This window comes from Anastrepha ludens, chromosome 2 (genome assembly GCF_028408465.1).
Source record: "Anastrepha ludens isolate Willacy chromosome 2, idAnaLude1.1, whole genome shotgun sequence".
NCBI classification, from domain to species: domain Eukaryota; kingdom Metazoa; phylum Arthropoda; class Insecta; order Diptera; family Tephritidae; genus Anastrepha; species Anastrepha ludens.
In genome coordinates, this window is record NC_071498.1 from 449,244 (window position 1) to 469,401 (window position 20,158).

Below are 20,158 nucleotides of genomic sequence, written 5' to 3' on the forward strand. Positions count from 1 at the left end.
ACGTGCATAGAAAGGACTGCGAGCGAGACAACGGTGGTGGCCTAGCGTTCATAGTCCACCATTCAGTGCAGTATCGTCTCATCGATGAAGGCATCGACCGCAGGGAAAGCACCTTAGAATGTCAAGGTATAGGTGTCCGGTCAGGCGATGCCGATAATATCTATATACCCCCTGTCACCTGCTGCCCGCAAGATATCTCCCTGATATTGGTGCGCTCATCAGGGGAGAAAACCGATTGGTAGTAGGTGACTTTAACGCGCATCACGTTCTTTGGCATTCAAGCTTGCCAAATGATCGTAGGGGACAGCTATTGGCAGAGCAGATAGACAATTCGACATTCAGCACTGTAAACGACGACGCCTCCACTAGGATAGTGGGCAATTGCAGCAGCTCGCCTGACATCACAATTGCTAGCGCAGGTCTGATAAATAGCATAACCTGGCGACCTATGCTATCGCTTCCATCAGCCTACTTGCCCATTATCATCTCGATCGAGAAACTTGCCGACTTTGTTTCCGCGGATCATCGGTCATATATCAACTTTAACAAAGCTGATTGGACCAGATTCGCGGAATTTACTGAGGACATCTTCGCAGCCCTATACATTCCCACCGATGTGCGCGCAGGCGAACGCGCATTCCGCAAGGTGATCACAGCCGCCGCGGCCCGCTTCATACCCGCTGGACGGATCCGGGACATACGTTCCAATTTCCCAGCCGAAGCAGCTGTTCTGGCGAATGAGCGTGATCGCCTACGCAAGGCCGATCCCGGGGATCCTCGAATAAAGGATCTCAATTCAGAGATCCGGCAACTGGTAACCCGACATAAGCGGACCAAATGGATAGAGCGTCTGAAGTCCTGCAACTTCATCTCTGGTGTGAGCAAGCTCTGGTCCACCGTAAGGTCCCTGTCGAACCCGACGAAGCACAACGACAAGGTGGATATCACCTTCAACGGTCGTACTTCGTCGGATCCGAAGAGATGCGCGAGCTACTTTAGCCGGCAATTTATACTGTATCCTCCGGTCGACAGATCCAAACGTTGTGCACAAACTGACATACAACAGTGCACCGCTTGCTTTTTCCAGCGACGAGGTTCAGGGGGCCATCAAACATATGAAACCATCTAAAGCCATTGGCCCTGACGGACTAATCATGCTGATGCTGAAAAAGCTAGGTCCACTGGGAGTAGAATTTCTCACCAAGGTCTTCAACCTGCCTATGGCCACTCTCGTCATTCCTGATAAGTGGAAATTAGGGAGAGTGGTGACACTACTGAAGCCACGGAAACCCGCCAACCAAGGGGAGTCCTATCGTCCGATAACTCTCCTTTCCCCAGTACTGAAGGCGCTTGAAGCCCTTCTACTCCCACTCCTTATAGAACACCTGACTCCAGCCTCACACCAGCATGGTTTCCGAAGAGTGCACACCACCACGGCACTCACCGTCATAAACACCCAGGTAAACCGCGGACTAAACCAAAACCGCCCCTGCGAGAGGACTATCCTAGTAGCGTTGGATTTACAAAAGGCTTTCGATACAGTCAGCCACGCCACGCTACTAGATGACATTTTACAGTCGACACTCCCGACAGGGCTGAGTGAGTGGTCGTCACGTCGGTGATATTTCGAGACCAAACGTCAAAACAGAGAAAAATAAACCAGGGAGTACCGCAGGGTGGTGTCCTTTCACCCTTGCTTTTTAATTTCTACATTTCGAAACTCCAGCCACCAGAGGGAGTCTCACTGGTCTCATACGCCGACGACTGCACGATAATGGCGTCGGGCAATGACATTGATGGCCTATGCGCAAAAGTAAACGACTACCTCGCCCGCCTTTCTCGCTTCTTCACTGCGAGAAACCTAAAAATTTCTCCCACTAAATCCACGGCGACCCTTTTTACCACCTGGACAAAGGAGGTCAAGCTGCAACTTCAGGTACACGTCAATGATACCCCAATACCGACGGTAAACAACCCCAGAATATTGGGAGTCACCTTTGACAGCTTGTTCTCCTTCTCAGCGCACACAACCGCTATTGCAACGAGAGTACAAAATCGCAACAAGGTCCTCAAGTCGCTTGCCGGCAACTCTTGGGGCAAAGACAAAGAAATGTTGCTGTCGACTTTCAAAGCAATAGGCCGACCGGTTCTTAACTATGCTGCGCCAGTCTGGTCGCCCGGAACCAGTGATACGCAGTGGACGAAGCTCCAGACCTGCCAAAATACTGCAATTAGGACCACGACAGGATGTCTCCTGATGACCCCAATACAACACCTGCATGACGAGGCTCACATGCTTCCTGTGAAGGAGCATAACAAACTGCTCAGCAAGCAGTTTCTGCTAGGGTGTCACCGTAGGGGTGCTGGCCGATTGCACCAACACATTGCGTCAGGTAGCGCCCGTGGGGGCTAAGGGCACCAGATGGCGGGATCGACATGTGGCCACATACCGTGTGGTCCACGAATGGGTAGCGTTAAATCGTGCAAAATGTTGATGATATTTCTTATACTGCAGGTTGCAGCTTGTAATATCGTTTTAGAGAGATTGATATGTTTCTAAAATACTCATGAAGGCTTGCTTGTGTTGAGGTTATTGTTTTGGCTCTTAGTTTGATGGCGCTCTCATTACACGTGTCTGTGAAGTCCTGGTAACTTGCTTCAACTCTCAGTGTTGAACTGAAGCATTTGTTAAGACGATGTTGATTTTTCTTAAATTTGTTGCTGATGTCCATCCGTAGGATCTATGTTGTAGGATGCCATTTGATAGTGTTCACAACATGTTTTGCATGTTCATTCCATAGTAGCATTATCGTAAATATTGGACTTAGTATTCTAATAATCTTTCGAATTTGGATGTTGGATGTGGATTATGCTTACCACACACATATAGGGTTTGAATTTTATCAATAGGAACATTTGGTCGTCTGCTGTTCGCCCAAAGGTTGATTTTCTCTCTTCGATACGGTCAAAGGTCTACTTGCAAAAAAAATTAAAGAATGAAATACCAAAACAATTTTTTTTTGCTCCATTTCAACAGCGCCATTATCGCGAACTAGATCGTGAAGTTAGTTTAAAAAGCTTTCACATCTTATTTGAAAGAAACATATGTATGTAGAAATAGTAAGCGAGAAGAAAACAAGCGAAAACTTTCTAGTTTCGCAGACAACTGATATTTTATTTAAATTTGAAAATTAAAAGTGAAATACGAAAAATTGGACCTAGTGTGTTCTCCAGACAAATGCGTAAGGTCCAAAGTATATTTATTTTCTTCTTCCCTATCTGTATTCTTTATATTTCCTACGATAAATTTAATTTTGTGATTTGCACAAATTGTAAGTAGCCGTTTTGGATCAGCTGTTTTTCCCTGCTGGTGAAAATGTTTCCAAAAATGAAATATCGCATTCTTCTAAATTTTCCCTATAAAATAAAATATGAACTTCGCGAACACAATCTACAGAAAGTATTGTCTATGTAACAGTGATGCTAAACGCATGCTGCTATAACGGAGTTTTGTGCCCCACGGCACACCTCTAGACAATTCGTACATAGTTCGATAGGATGAGGCTAGATTCCAACTACGTTAAGTGAATGTAATGAAATAAACTGTCGAATCTGACATTGAGGAATCTAACATTTAACGGAAATCATAGTTGTATAAACTTCTAAATCAAGCAGGTGTAACGCGTTATTCATACTTCAATGTTTTCATTAATACTGAACACGCGGTAGAGTTATTTATACATAAAAACAAGTTCTTTGCAAGTGTGCACGCCAATATTAATAGTCTTATTTGGCAGAACCACTATCACATGACTCATCCAGTGATGTTGCTTTATATTTTTACTCTTTCCATTGCTCGAACTCAAAATTATTAAATTTTCCGCAGACAATTAACTTTTACTTTAGTTTACTTATCCAGTTCGCTACTACTAGAAATGGAAAATCTTAATGTATGGAAATTAAAAACCACTTTTGCGTTTGCACGTACAAATAAATTTAATTGCGGAAAAATGGATTTTAGTGTTCCTGTGATTCTTTGTGGTTTTCTGTCTTCAGAATTAAGCTCATTCACCTTGAAATGAAAGAAACGCCAATTCTGGTCCAGTTGCTCTACTTTATTTAAACTTAATATTCCTTTATGGCTTCGACACCAATCTTGCTTTCGTTGATGTCCCATAAATTCGTTTTATTTGAACGTGCGAGCACGTGTAACTCAGCCGCTTTATTTTAGCGCCAGTGCTGTGGTAAATAAATATTCACGTGAGTTGTTTTTTGTTAATTTATAAATTTAAATAGCTTTTACTTGGCTTAAAGATGTCATTCATTGATAATTTTATTTTTATGTTGATTTCGGAACCTTTTTCTTGCCATTAGTCTCACCTAATATCTTACAACAATCCCATTTTACATAAAAACGTATTCTCCCACTAATAAGTGGCACTATTAATTAGTATCGCAGTCACAAACGTATTGTAATATTTTTTAACCCTCTGTTGGGCACCCGGGACTTTTTCGGCTTTCGACGTAAATTTAAAATATTTCTGTTGTAGCTAACGACTTGAGTTTCGAAGTAGTTTCCTAAAATTTAATTTTCTAGCGATTTACGGACGTAACCTTTTAAAAAGGAGCTTTGAAAAGGACGAAAAAAGGTCAGATCCGGGTGCCCAACCGAATGTTTTAAAAAAAGGAGGGTTAACAGAATTGCTTTAGTTTTCGAAGTTAATTTTTGTGGTGGGAAATGTTGTTTTGTCAATTGTCTAAACAAATGTTTGGAAAAGTGAAAATAGCCCATTATATAGTTATAGTATCGAATTCACAAACAAATTTACAAAGTTTATGAAAAAAAATGTTAAGTGAGTGCCAAAGTTTTAGCCAATACTGTAAGTGCTGCATTTTGGATATTGCATTGATATTATATTAATCGTAATCTAGCTCATATCCGTATGTAATAATGTATCAGATACCTCCTTTGTTTCTACGCATAAATTATTTTTATTTGACATTGAACTCACACAATGTCAGCGCATTACGAGTTTGAGATACCACTACACCAGCATGATCTTGCAAAGATCACTGCTAAGCTAATCGAAGGCATGCACACGCACACACATTTATGTACCTATGCACGAATGAACTATTTGTTTTTATACATCGAAAATTCGTGTGGTATAATATATGTGCGTATGTAAATACACTTAATGTAGGCGGAACGCAATGGTGGCAATGACTGCAGCGACAGTAAAAGCAACGGCGTATGCGAAAAATATATTCATACACAACATGCCAATGCATAGTGGGACCCTGAGTTGGGGATACATCTCCATAGGCAAAACTTCAGATTTTTGGCGAATCTTGCGCCTGTTGCGACAGCTCAAAGATCAGCTGTTCTTTTGTGTTTATGAATCTGTTTTTTACCAAGTTTTCAGCAGGGGAATTTGTGAGAATTTGACAGTTTACGCTCTCAAAACCATGTTCATACAAGGAAACCTTTACTTCAAGCGTCATCAATTTACTTATTTTTATATTTTCAACTTTAATTTGATTTTCGCATTAATCTAAATTGAAACTCAGCAGGGTTTAAATATTGCTGCTGTAATGGTTTTTACTGAAATACTCCCAATAATTTTGTTTTAATCAATTTAATTTTTTTTGTTTATTCTTATTCTGTAGCATACTCTCGCCAACAGATCAGAGTCGGAAGTGATGATGCTTATATCTGCGAAAGTAAATGGTGCCACACCGTTGGTGATTGCCTGCCGAAATGGCCATTACAATATAGTAGAGTATTTGCTAAAGCGGCATGCCAACGTTGAGCAAGTAGGATCAGTGAGTTTCGATGGAGAACCAATTGAAGACGCGCCACCGCTATGGTGTGCCGCAGCTGCGGGTCATTATGGTATCGTGAAACTGCTGGTACATCATGGGGCTAATGTAAATAGCACGACACGCACAAAATCAACGCCACTGCGAGCAGCTTGTTTCGATGGGCACTTCGACATCGTCAAGTTTCTTGTGAACAACGGTGCAGGTGTGTTTTTTCTTTTGTGAGAACGAAGATTATTTTATATACTTTAAACTGGGTTTTTATACTTTTCAGATTTTGAAGTGGCCAACCGACACGGCCATACATGTCTAATGATAGCTTGCTACAAGGGCCACTATAAGATCGCGCAGTATCTACTATCACTGAATGCCGATGTGAATCGGTGCAGTATAAAGGGGAATACGGCCTTGCATGACTGCGCGGAATCTGGTTCGCTGGAGATTTTGCAACTGTTGCTGAAGCATGGTGCAACAATGGATGTCGATTATTATGGTATGACACCTCTGTTGGCTGCCAGCGTGACTGGGCATTTGCCAATTGTGGAACACCTTATTACTTTGCCCTGTGTCAGTCGAAAAAGTAGAATCGATGCCTTGGAACTTTTAGGTGCAACATATGTGGATAAAAAACGTGATATGATCAGTGCTTTGTCACTGTGGCGGCGCGCAATGGAAGACCGAAATCAGGAACCAAAAATTCCAAAAGTTATCGGTGAACCCACTGCTGCTTACGAATATGTATCGGAAGTGGCAACAATAGAAGCGCTGGAAGAGTTGGTTTTGGATCCCGATGAAATGCGAATGCAAGCTTTGGTTATACGACAAAGGATCTTGGGGCCAACTCATCCTGACACCAGCTATTACATACGATTCAGGTACCTTAGGAATATTATATTTATTACCATGATGATTTATTTACATATTTTCGTGTCATGTAGAGGTGCGCATTATGCGGATGCCGGACGTTTTGATCGTTGCATTGAATTATGGACTTATGCGCTAACGATGCAGCAGAAAATTCTTCAACCTCTTAGTCCAATGACTCAATCGTCTTTGCTATCATTTGCTGAGCTGTTTAGTTTTATGTTAGTCGAAGCTGGGCGTTTGTTACCCCGCGGCCGCATTGTACCACCAATCGAAGCTGCAGATATGTTGATGATATTTAATAAGGCTGTTTTAGAAGTCGAACGAGGTAATCAAATTGCTTGAATAAAATAGGTTTATTTTCGCGTGAAGTATTTAGACTTAGCACTTTCAGGCCTTGAATGGAGCCTAGAACACGAAAAAAATCCCGTTGCACCACCAACTATGCATGATTGCAATCACGATCCGAATGCTTTAAGCCGCGCCTTAGTAAGCGCTTTACATATTGGCTGTTTATTGGCATCACTTGAGGAAGACGAAAACTTCTGCCCAAATATGCGCAAACAAATTTTATATTCTTTATATAAGTTGAATCGGCTTAAAGTGTCCGTTAGATCAGGGCGAACTGCCTTGCACTACGCCTGTTATCGAGAAGGCACCCTTGTTGGTCGCTATCCTGCTTGCCAGTTTCCTTCACCAGCACTAGCGAAAGCTCTACTCGAAGTCGGAGCCAACCCGAATGCTAGAGATGACGCTGGAAACACGCCATTACATTTGGCTGCAACAGCGCAACCATGTCCACGAGCATTAACGAAAGTGCTTTTAAAATATGGGGTACATCTGGTAAGTTAAGATTATTCACAGATTAATCATTTGACAATAATAATATTTTTATTCCAGGATGCTAAAAACGATGCTGGTGAAACCTTCGAGTCACTGTTGAATCCTACGAAAATACATGAAATTGTAAATCCACTGAAATTCACTACTCTGGCATGTTTAGCTGCGCGAACAATACAAAAACATCGAATTAAGTATGTTAATATCGTCCCTTCATCGCTGTACACATTTATTGAAATTCACTAAATGCTGAGTGAGAGCTGTAAAATATGCCAGAATGCTCATAACGTGTTCAACTGTTCAGCGCAGGGCAGAGCAGAGTAAATGATCGCAGTTGTGAATACTTTTGTGATCGACGCGTGTTTTAATATTCTATTGAATTTTATTTTTACGTGTATATTACTTATCAAAACCAGTTCGCGGAGATATTGAAGTTATTAATGTTAATATTGATGCCCTTTCTTCCTGTTTGGCATTTGCACTGATATATGTAATGTAAAACAATAGCCTGCAACTCATCCAATGTCAAGCTTTAGTAAACCAGAAATGAATGAAATTTAAAATATTGTACTGATATTCTATGACAAACAGAACAAATTCTGTGCATTGACCAGATTTTTCGTTTTACCTAGAGGCGTTTGAGTAAAACAGTGATGCAAAAAGTAAGACATTCAGCTTTAGTGAATGAAATAAAGATGTTTGAGGATAAAAGCAAGCATATATACCATACATAGGCAGATAGTAAATAAAAGAAAAGGAAACGACTAAGCAAATCAGTGTAACAAAATAAAATGCATAATCAGTAATACAATTCTTGATATACATGTATAGCAGCTTAGTTCATTCGTATATATTTTCAATGCACTCATAAATACCAAACAGCTGCAAAATAATTAATTTTATATTAATCGCTCAGAGTGTATGTACATCAAATCAAAAATTTCAGTGAATGTAGAACTCTACAATTACATACATATATCCTATAGATTATCGATCTTAAAAAATATACTTTTGTTTAACGACTAATAAGAGGCGGGTTCTTTGTCGACTGTCTTTGCTGGCAACATAGACGAAAATGAATTGAAAATCATTTGCAATTCTTATTAGTTATAAATGTTGGAGACTCAAAGTGTGAATAGCTTGGCCCATAAATGTCATGCTAACAAAAATAAATCAGAATTAAGCAATGCGATAAATAAATATGTAGCATAAAATATAAGTAAGTTTGTAAAAAAGTCGACTTTGGCTCCTTTTTTAGTATAAAGGGAGAGCAGGCTTTTGTAAGACGCGTGGAGAAATACTTAAAAGTTGATATAAATACCTTAAATACAAATATTAAGTAGAGTAATTTAATACAAACACAAACATTTTAAAATCATGAATTGTGTGTTTTACTTAATTAACCAAGCCGTACTCCACTTACGTAGTGTAGTTGATAAGTAAAAAGAACTTGCAAGTATTCCATCTATCGCTTGTAATTAGCATTGAATTCCGGCGTTGTGATAAAGTAGTTGTATGCTAATGAAACGAGACGGTATATAAAGGAATATCGCTGTGCAAAGTAAGTTTCATAAATTCTAGCAATTTGAGGGAATGCATTGTCGTAAGTATTGTATCCTCGTTAGTACACAAATTTTATTGCTAACTGTGCAATGGGCTTCCACGAAACCGATGCCTTATGGAAAACGCGCCATAGAAAACTTCGAGAACTATTTCAATGAAATAAATGTAGACGATGAAGAAGCAGAAGACAAAACTCGCAACGCAGTAAATTCTCCATTACAACGATGGCCAAGCAACTTACTGCTCTACAAAATCTCACCTGATTACAGCAAGGTGGAAGAGGAAAATGTTCACGTGGCACTGAAGGTATTCAATGAGAGCACTTGTTTAAAATTCAAGGAATATGACGAACGTCGAGATGGGAACTTGAGGTATATTAACTACAAGAAATCTTCGAATATGTGTGGTACAAGAGTTGGGTTTAATCCACTAACACCGACTGGGCCACACGATGTGGTATTAAATCCGTATTGCTTAAGCGAACGCGGCGTAATACAGCATGAGACGATGCATGTGCTCGGTCTCTATCATGAACAGAGTCGCCCCGACCGCAATAAGTACGTGCAAATCGAATATACGAACATTCCACAAAAGTACTGGCCGCAATTCATTGCATATCCCGAAATTTATACCACCACATATAACGTGGAGTATGACTACGAGAGCCTTATGCACTACTCACAGTTTGCTTTCGCAAAGGATCAGACCAAACCATCCATGCGTGCAAAGATTGGAAACACGATGATGGATCGTGACATGGGCCAAATTGTCGGACCGTCGAAGGGAGACCTGATGAAAATCAAAATGATGTACAAATGTGGATTAACGAAATAAACAGTAGGTAACTGGTGCAAAAAAGAGAATTTTTCATATATTGACTCGTCATTTAATAAGTAAATAATAAAAGTTGCACGCCTTTTCTGATTATTTGATTGTTTTGTTTAGATATGGAGTTACCCGTTTGCTTTGTCCGAGGAAGAGAAGGAAAACACAGTTTAAATATTGGTATTGTTTTAACATAAGTTTTAACCTGTCATACTAGCGACCACATTCCTCGACAAAGTTTTATACTCGTCTACTTTCATGTAAGCAGTGTCTAGTAAAACTCTTAACACGCGTTATGCATTCCAGGGCTAGCGAACAAAACCTAGTACATACAAAAATACGTATTAAGATGCGCTTTGCGGTATATTCGCAAGTTGTGTGCATTAATATCTTAGAACTGAGCTATTTCTTCTAGCTGAGAATTGAAAGCTTCTCTCGGCATGTAAGTATTCTGTTTCTGTTGTCTCTTTGTCTCTTATTGCTCTGTGCATATATGTATACATAAGCATGTATGACATGCCTACGCATAATATTTGCTTGAGTGTTTGTGTGCGACAATGATTTATTTGTTGGTAAGTAGTGTAAGACCATTAAATTGAGAAATTACTAATTTTCTTATAGTTTAGTGTTCACGTTTTATTCATAAGCAATTTACAGTTTGTATGTAATATATTTAAAAACATCTACATAAACTCTTTGATTAACGTAAACAATTTGAGGCATTGTTGAAGTCTCTAGGTTTTGATATTAATGTTATGCTGGACATAAATATGTTTATACTTTCGACAATAATAGCAGTGTTTTCGTCATTCACACGTGTTGAAATTATTAAAAAACAATAACGAATTTCATGCTCCGATCGATTCTTGAGGTACTGCCAGCGCATGAATGTAGTTTCAAAAAAATGCTAAAATCAATTTGATATCTCACCGTTGTACCATTTAAAATTCCTATCTTTCTTATCTCGTCCCCCTAATATAATACTATATTCTTATTTTTTATTTGTATTCAGCGTAACTTTAATTATTACTAGCGTACCCTCGCCCGCTTCGCTAGGCGATAAATTCAATGATTTGCTGAAAGAGAATAAAATTAATACGAAATAAAGCAAATTCTTTGTTACAATTTCATTCGAACTTCATTGTAACCCTTTTTGGTAGACAACGTTTTTGGTTTTTCCATCTTTCGCGTAAATGAATAATGACGATGGTTTGCCTACTCGTGAGCAAACAATATACATACAATTGTCCATGAGAAAAAATTTGGTATTCTAAATTAATACCGCACATTTGTAGAGACTGTCCTTACGCCTTATTAATTGTCATAGCGAAGGCAAGGAGAATAGGGAACTGCAAACGTTTGTAATCGAATGTTAAATCCGTCGGAATCAGTGGAATTCTGGGTATCAAAACGTATTCTCCTCTGTACTTCCCTTTCAAAATTGTTGCTTCGATAACGTTACCCATTAGCTTCTTCACAGCGAGTCTGGTACCGTTGCAAAGTCGTGGCACATTAATGTTGCGCAGCATAATAATCGGTGCTCCAATTTTTAATCGTAAATTATGAGGTGGTAGGCCTGGCAAATCGAGTGAGTTTAAGAATTCAGTTGGATAATTTACGACATCATCTTGATCAGTAATAGTGTCCATTGACTTACTTATATGCAACTATGCCATCAGGTATTTGATCCAAAATAGCTACATTTATATCATTGACGTCCTTATTTTTCCCAGCTAAAGTAGCTTTTTCACTGAGCCAATCATGGTTTTTGTAATGTTGAACTATGTTTGGAAATACACTCTGTATCAATGCCTCTTTAGACTGTGCAAAAGTGCAGAAATTGTTAGGCAATGTAATCATTCCTGTTGGATCGACAGACATTTGGTCATTTCCGATTTTCAGTAATTGGTGTGAAAATTCAGTTGCTGACGGACCGTTCTGTAGTTGAACACGTACGTTTGTAGCAAGTGTAAGCGTGTTTATATGTCTCCATAAATACGATGATTTTAAGCATGCATTGATTTCATCTGCAGCCGTAGATTTTGGGATCATAGGTAAGGTTTGCCTGAAATCTCCAGCCAATAAAATCATGGCACCTCCAAAGACTGTTTGGCTTCCTCGTAGATCTTTCAAAGTTCTATCAAGTGTTTCCAATGGTTTCTTGTGTGCCATAGTACACTCGTCCCATACGATGAGCTTACATACTTTAAGAACTTTTGCCATTCCAGATGTTTTCGAAATATTACATGTTAGTGTTTCATTTACCTGCATATTCAAAGGCAACTTTAATGCAGAATGTGCTACGCGACCGCCTTCCAGTAATGTAGCCGCAATTCCGGAAATAGCGAGCGCCAATGCAACGTTATTATCTGATCGAATTGTTGCTAATATCAATGAAATCAAAAAGGTCTTTCCTGTTCCCCCAGGAGCATCCAAGAAAAACAATCCACCAGTTCCATGGCTAACATTATTCATGATTGTATCATAAACATGTTGCTGTTGGTCATTCAATTTCGTTAAATTTGATGTTACAAATGTTTTTAGTTCATTACAATCATAATGGTATTCACGCTCCAGTTCTCGATTGAGAGCTTCGGATTCTGTTTTCGTTTTGTGATGAACAATTTCCGTCTTTGACTCGTTGTTCGTTGAATTTTTGTCTGAAACAGCAATCACATTGTCCTCATCGATCTGAATTCCCATGTCTTCAAACACGCTCATATCGTTGGAGTTATCTGAATTTTGTGTATTCATGTGTTCATCCTCTTTGGTAAATAAATCCACAACGTTATTTAAATCTGCCATTCCGAAAATGTAATGTTATTTTTTTCAATTCGTATCAATCCGGGAACAATGTATTCTATTGTAATCTTATCGATGTGAATACCCAAAGAAAACTGTCAACACACAAGGCCTATAGAGCAGACCTGGTAACTGCTTGAAATTGCAAAAACAAAAAAAAAAACAAATTTTTTCTGCCACATCACATGGGGAAAGGTATAAAGTGGTATGCTCTGGTGTGCGGTATTCGTAAACAAACCATTTGAACATTTCCTTTGTTCTTACAAAATGTATATCTCGTTTGACGTAAACCCAAAAACAACAATTTGTACAATATTTTGATTTTTTCTTTTTTTTATATGAAGAAAATATTAAAAAAAAAATTTTTTTTGCTAAAAACCTTCCCCTAGTGGATCCCTATAATATGTAACGAATAAAATTGGCCTCGTATCGGCCCAAAAAAATGCGTACAAACGAACATCATTTCATTTTTATATATATAGATTATTACCATCTTGAAATCCGTCTTTATTCGGATGCATGCGTACCGTCGAGATCGAGTGGGCTGATTCGTGACTTCCACTCGGTTGGTCCGGGCGGCATATAATTGAGGCCATTCCATTTTTAGGACATCATCGTCTAGCTACAGACAGATCTTTTTTTAATCAAACTTTTAAGAAGTATTAAAGTATAAAAGCTGAAAAGAAAAAGACTAATGTAAGTCGTATTTTAATGTAAGGCTTACGGCTTTTGTCCTCGAATCGATGAAGGTTTTTTTTTCCTTTTGAAATTGAAAAACGTCTAAAATAGTAAATATTATGTTTACAGTTTGGAAAATGTGAAGTGTTAATGAGTCAGCAAAAAATTCCCTGTTAATTTGTGGGAATCCTGCTAAATGGCAAATTTTGTGGGTCGTTCTAGTAACGTAAAATGTTGAAATGCTTTCTTAACACTTTGGTTTTTGCAGAAAACTGCAAAAAAAAACCAAAAAAAAACTTTTTTTATCTACTAATTTTATTTAAAAACTTTATTTTTTATTTTATTATCATGTGAATCCCTTCCTATGAGTATACAATTTCAGCATCGTATGGTATTTCTAATACACACTGAAGCAAAATAAAAATTAATATGATTGCTATTAGATGGGCGCTCGAGTTTGACTCTCCTTTCCTTCTTTTCGTTATGGAACGATACACTGAATGCAAGCTTAAGGCCTTTGAGATTGGTAGTAAAACACCCTGTATAAATATGTTAGCCAACACAAAATTAAAAAAAACATGAGCAGTTACTGACGCCTTTGCTTAGCCAAATACATGTTTACTCATCCTAAGCACATTGCATATATTCTATATGAATGTACGTATATGTAAGTGCATGCATAAAGAAGTTGAATTGTCGTTGCTTGACCTTTGGATGATTATTTTAGATACAATCCACAAATAGCGCCAGTATCGTCCAAGCTGATAAAGTTGAATTAGGAGAGAAAGACCAACTGAGATTGTGAGCAGTAATGAGTAGATAATATCGCGTATGCGCAATGTTGGAGCTGTTAAGGCCCAGAATGTATAACATTAAATGCACTTCCATTGAACTGGAGAGGCTTTGAGGAAATTCGTAGCAAACTTAGTTGGAATTAGCAAAATTCCACTGGAATGAACTCATTTACGAGCGTTACGCTCCCACATTTCTCAGGTTATTTCGCATTTGTAGCTTTATGACTCCGTGTAACTGCTAGCCAAAACACGCAGTCGTATCGTGTGCAGGAATATTTCATTTTGTGCGCCTCAAAGTCGGCACTTTTTTCATCCCTCTTAGCAGTTCTCTCTGTGCAATCGTAGTGTAAAGACGTTCGACCGGGCAAAACTACGAAAACGGTGCGGACGGCAGATTTCATATCTAATAGTGTAGTACAAGTCTCAGCTGTAGGTGGCATTAGCCTTGATGATGTGTTTGGTGTAAGTGCTTTTGCAAGTGTTGGTGTTAATATTGGGCGTTTTAGTCCCCGATGTATGCACTCAGTAATAAATAAACCACCGGAATCTGTTAATAATGCGACACCAACGCCACGATGTGTTCTTTGTAGGTCCCTCAGTTCGCTTTATATCCGTATATCGCTGACAACGGACTTATTGCAAAAACACGATTGGGACCCTGTGAGTGCAAAACAACGGGTGGCAAAAGGGGAAACGGAATACGGGATGTTTCGGATAGCCGAAAACGAGCAAACACTTGCAACGGAACGCGACCGACGTAAAACGCAGAACACATTCCCCCCAGCCGTGCAAATATAAATGTTAACAAATAATTCAAAATAGGCGAAAGTGTGTGTTGGCCTTTCGGTATGCAAAGTTGTTTGTCAAAGTCCCCACCACACAGTCCTCTCATACGTATGCCTGGCTGATCTACTGGATTTGGCCTAGGAGAATAAAGTTGTGAAGTGATTGTGTGAAGAGCTAAGGAATTTACATGAGTCAAGGACGGTTCATTCGTTTTCGTGCCACTGCCTCTCCGTCTCTGTGCGCATCTTTCGTCATGGAAAGCAACGAGTAAATCAGCCATTTCAGCTTATGCTTGAATAGAAAACACAGTTCGAAATTATTTCTGTATATGCCAAATAAGAAGTGGAAAACAACAAATAAATAAAATTTAGTTGGTGCAGTGGCCAAAACTTAAAAGTTATTACTGCGCACGAAAGATTTTTTTTGTGAAATTACTGGCAAATAGCCATTAAATGAGTGCACATTTTGCTACCGAAAATACGGACACACACATGCTCTCATATAAGCGCACATATGTATGTACACACACACACATACATATATATAAAATGTGAAAATGTATCCGCTCATCCGTTTACTTTGGACTATCAGAAAGCCAAAAGAAAAGCTAAACTGATCGTGAAAGTGATTTGTTGATGTGAGCAATTTTGAATTTTATATCATCCGGTTGTCGAATATCTGCGTTCATGCATAAACAAGCATGCATATGTGTGCATGATCGAAGTGACTACAGTAGATTTATGCATGCAGGACTAATTTGGGCAAAATTTTTACGAGTTGGCACAAATGAAGTTCACAATAATAATTTTTATGCCATTTAAGTTTTTCGCTGCCGACGGCAAGAGCAACCCATTCACCCGCATAATAACGTACAAGCCTGATTTTTATTTTTTAGCGAAAATATATATGTATGTATATATTTCGTGGATGCTGGGATCGAGGAGGACGTTGAGCAAGGATAAATATGAATGAACAGAGCTAAATGAAATTGCATATCATCCTTGTCGCCTCTAGTGTCGTTGCTTAGGTGCTCATTATTTAACTGGTCGGCATAATATTGTATAATTAGTTTTTATTCGTACCAAAACACACACGCTCACATTATCTCGTTTTCTTGGCAGTTTCTATTAAACTTTGTTTTTATATTCCATTCCTTCGTTTATCTCATGATGAAGCCACTTGCCATCATTCGTTGTAAATATTTAGACAGTTTTATTATCAGACCCAACAAAATAAACACCGCCATTTGGATGTGCATATGTAGGCGAGTGGCAAATGTTAGGAGAGTGGCAAATGAAAATGTTTTAATTTACATCGAAGCAGCTCATGAGGACGGACAACGAAGTTGAATTTTGATACTTCGTTCACCTACTAGGGGTATATGTAAATAAAACGTTCTCTATCCCAAAAGCTGAAACTTTTTACAAATGGAAACGGGCAGTGTGTGTTTTCGGCAAATATTTCTTGTTAATCAATATATTTGAATTGTGCTTCGACATGCAATTTTGCACACTTTTCTAAGTTATCAAATTATCCATTTTAAACAACATGATGGTGGTTACAGTGACTCGAATGGCTTCAATCGATTCTTGATGCTTTTCTTTCTTCGCCAAAAGCAGTTTCGAAAATAGTCAAATTAAGTGAATGCGGTGAATGGTGAGAAGTAGTTTGTCTTTTTGCCTGGGATTCGCTCACAACTCTTGACTGATCGATCAATTTTTTGGCCCTTCGTCAGCTAGAGGTGCACTAATCTTATATTGAGATGAGAGAGTTCTAAAGACTCGACAAAAATGCGGTACACAGTTGTCTGAGGATCCTCTAATTCTATTTCGCAAGCTTTAAGTTTTTGAAGACCATAAACTGGTTTTTGCCTACGGGATAAATAATAATCAACATTTGCTTTTGGCGCGTTTCGCTTTAAAAAATATATTCGCACTAACAAAGATGACATAAAAACTAAAGATATTTAAGTGTAAATACATCCGCGTGTTATTCTTGATGGAATACCAATGCTTGTTTTTCGGTTTTCTTGCAACCCGTGCTTTATTTAAGAGAAAATACAGGTGCTCAGTGTACATAAAATAAGTATCGAGGGGCATTAATCGCCTATAAAATGAGGCGTACATAAAATAAAGCTTCTGTGAATTGATATGAGATATGTTTTAAAAGAAAATATGAAAAGTATTACTAAAATAAAATTTTATGTTTTTAGTGATTAAAAATTGTTATTACAAAACTGTATATTTACATACGTGTGCATGCATACATGTGTATAATTGAAATCTACATTTGTGAACGAACGTATTTGCAGTTTTAGTTTATGTAAATTTGTGTGACGATAAACTTCAAAGTGCTAATAACGTTAAAACTCCGCCGTCGCTGAAGACCTGAACATCTGATTGTAACCAAGGTACATTCTTGAAACCACCAAACGTGTATTGAGAATATGTATGTGTGTACGTCTGGATGCATGAATATACATACATATATACTATATTAGAAACACATTTATTATTTAAGGTGCTGTGAAGTAAGGGATATGTAATATTTTAATAATTTAATTTAATTTTGGTTTTTAAACTTGCCCTGTAAGTGACTGCATGTGATTCTTTTTATATGTAAATCAAACTAAAACATAAAAAAAAATATATATATATGTTTTTAATAGCACATATTTGCATTAAAAAAAAAATTTTATATATACATTTCACAGTAAATTTTATTCTTATAATATTTCTTCGTACAGGTCAGTCCATAAGTTCGAGCGTTTTTTAAAGGTGGTTTTAAAATTAAAAAAAGGGGTTTAAAGTATTTATTAATCAATAATATATTTTCTTTCATTATATACAATGTCTTCCCAACCTTTAGGCAAATTTTTAATTCCCTGTTCAAATCATTTTTTGTCCTTGGAGCCAAAATACGCTTCGATATCCCTTTTTATAGCTTCTTTTGAGGAGTAATTCTTGTTGCTCATATGGGATTGAAGTCCACGGAAAAGGTGTTAATCACAAGGTGCAATATCCGGAGAGTATGGTGGATGCGGGATTAGCTCCCATCCGAACTCGTTCAGCTTGCCTAATGTTTGCCTTGCGGTATGAGGTCTTGCGTTGTCGTGGTGAAACAAAACTTTGCGTCTATTCACTAAAGACGGTCGATTTTTGTTAAGGGCCTCATTCAGTTTTGGTAGCTGATGGGAATAATAATCAGCAGTTATCGTCTGGTTAGGTTCCAGAAGTTCATAATAAACAATACCGGACATATCCCACCAAATAGACAGGAGAATCTTCTTGGGGTGAAGGCCATATCTAGGGGTCGGTTCTGGTATTTCATCTTTATCTAACGATTGGCGTTTGCGAACAGGATTATTGTAAAGGACCCATTTTTCATCACCAGTAACGATACGGTTCAAAACACTTTCATTTTCAAGCCGTTGCAGTAGCTAAGAATACATGGCGATGGAAAGTCTATGCGGAACCCATTTTCCCAGCTTTGAAACCTTTCCCAACTGAACTGAGCTATCATATCGACTGTCAAATTTGGCTCAGCTTCCACGAGTTCGAGAAAGGCGTCGGAGTTAAAGACTTCAGGACGACCAGCGCGCGGGGCATCCTCAGCGTCGCAGTTACCACTTCGGAATTTTGAAAACCACTTTTGCGCAGTCCTTAAACTCACGGTCAACTCTCCGTGAACGGTGTTCATTTCTGCAGCAGCAGTTGTTGCATTTGTACCAATTTTATAAAAAAAATACAAAATTGCCTCTTATACGCGTTCGAAGGTTCCATTTTATTTTTTAACAACACGTGCTTCTATCCGCGTTAAAATCATTTGTTGAACGCACAATATATCAAAGAGAATATAAATAGTTCCGTTATATTCCGCGAATAATTTTTTGTATGTAAAAACCGTACAAAGGTGAAATTATGGGTAAAATACGCACGAACTTATGGACTGACCTGATATTAACTAAAGATAGCTTCTTTCAATATTCTGGGTACTCGAAATTGACTTTAGAGCCATGCTCTAATAGACTTTAAATGACAGCTGTTAAAATTTCATGATATTCCATTCATTAGTTCGTGAGTTATTGTGCTAGAGTACGTTACTTTCATTATTTTCAAAACAATGGATCAAAAAGAACTTCGTGTTTACATTTTACAATGCCTCTTGATGGGAAAAATACCGTTCAAAAGAAGCAGTGGCTTGAAAAGTGTTATGGGGCCTCCGCTCCATCAGAAACAAGAATAAAACGATGCTTTGTTGAACTCAAACGTGGTCGTAGAGACACCGATGATGCACAACGCAGTGGACGTCCAAATGAGGTGGTAACACCAGAAAACATAAAAAGAAATCCACATAATCGTTGTGAATGGTCGAAAAGTGAAGTTGCGTGAGTCAGCTGACATCGTGAAGATATCAAAAGAATCTGTTGGCTTTATATTGAACGAGCATTTGACTATTTGGGTGCCGCGTTCGCTCATTGTTTTGTTTCATCATAATTATTTTGAGGCAAAAGATAAATCGTTCTATAAAAGCGGTATTGAAATGTTAGAGCGGTGCTAAAATTATTGCGTTGTTTTTGATGGAAATTGTGCTGATGAATAAAGCTAATTTTTAACAAAAAACAACTTGTTTTCGTTGTTAGGCCCGGCACTTTTCAGCCTTTGTGTTACATATGTACATATTCAACTGATATTTCTGAAAGTCACTTTGCACGAAAGTATAAACTGTGAAAGATGGAGCAATGTGAGATATATGTTAGCTATTAAATAGCGATAATGATTTCACATTTTTACTTTTTAAAATCTTTAATATACATTAAACGTACCACCTTACAAGGAAACAAGTTTGCTGTATACCCTTGATTTTAAAGAATTTTTGCAAGGCAATGCACTTTGAAACAAAAAATGTTGCCTCCCTGGGTACGGTCTAATTTACACCCCTCCATTACTTCTACAATGTTATTTAAGAATCCTCCATTGCTCAAAACAGGATTGGAAGTCTTCTTCTTTGACTTATACTACAGAAATACTAGAATGCTGCGTTTGGTAGTCAACGCGAAATGAATTGACACATTGTCTTGGTGGAACGCATAACTTCTTCTTAACAGTTCCTTGGTAATAATTTTGCCCTTCAGAAACGCAAACAACATTTCACACATTCAGAGAATCATTCTTAACGTCTTA

At 38.2% G+C, this 20,158-nt stretch overlaps 3 protein-coding genes across 8 annotated transcripts in view; all 3 read left to right on the forward strand.

Annotated features, from left to right (window-relative positions):
- The window catches only part of LOC128861375 (protein fem-1 homolog CG6966), a 28,726-nt gene extending 19,817 nt beyond the window's left edge, over positions 1-8,909 (forward strand). For 2 of the 4 annotated variants that reach the window (XM_054099489.1, XM_054099512.1), the window contains exons 2-6: positions 5,671-6,028; positions 6,098-6,698; positions 6,762-7,015; positions 7,067-7,530; positions 7,588-8,909. In XM_054099489.1, the coding sequence (XP_053955464.1) occupies positions 5,671-6,028; positions 6,098-6,698; positions 6,762-7,015; positions 7,067-7,530; positions 7,588-7,773 (1,863 nt within the window). In that variant the 3' untranslated portion in view covers positions 7,774-8,909. The remainder of the gene's footprint in view (positions 1-5,670; positions 6,029-6,097; positions 6,699-6,761; positions 7,016-7,066; positions 7,531-7,587) is intronic. The other 2 variants (XM_054099496.1, XM_054099505.1) reach the window with 2 other exon arrangements.
- Positions 8,910-8,943: 34 nt separating this feature from the next.
- On the forward strand, positions 8,944-9,999 carry LOC128861400 (zinc metalloproteinase nas-13). Its single transcript, XM_054099523.1, has one exon. The coding sequence runs from the start codon at positions 9,121-9,123 to the stop codon at positions 9,922-9,924; it is 804 nt and encodes a 267-aa protein (XP_053955498.1). The 5' UTR covers positions 8,944-9,120; the 3' UTR covers positions 9,925-9,999.
- Positions 10,000-13,835: 3,836 nt separating this feature from the next.
- The window catches only part of LOC128861406 (uncharacterized), a 47,131-nt gene continuing 40,808 nt past the window's right edge, over positions 13,836-20,158 (forward strand). The window contains exons 1-2 of one of the 3 annotated variants that reach the window (XM_054099536.1): positions 13,836-14,651; positions 17,188-17,385. The gene's annotated coding sequence lies outside the window, so the exon portion shown is untranslated. The remainder of the gene's footprint in view (positions 14,652-17,187; positions 17,386-20,158) is intronic. The other 2 variants (XM_054099554.1, XM_054099544.1) reach the window with 2 other exon arrangements.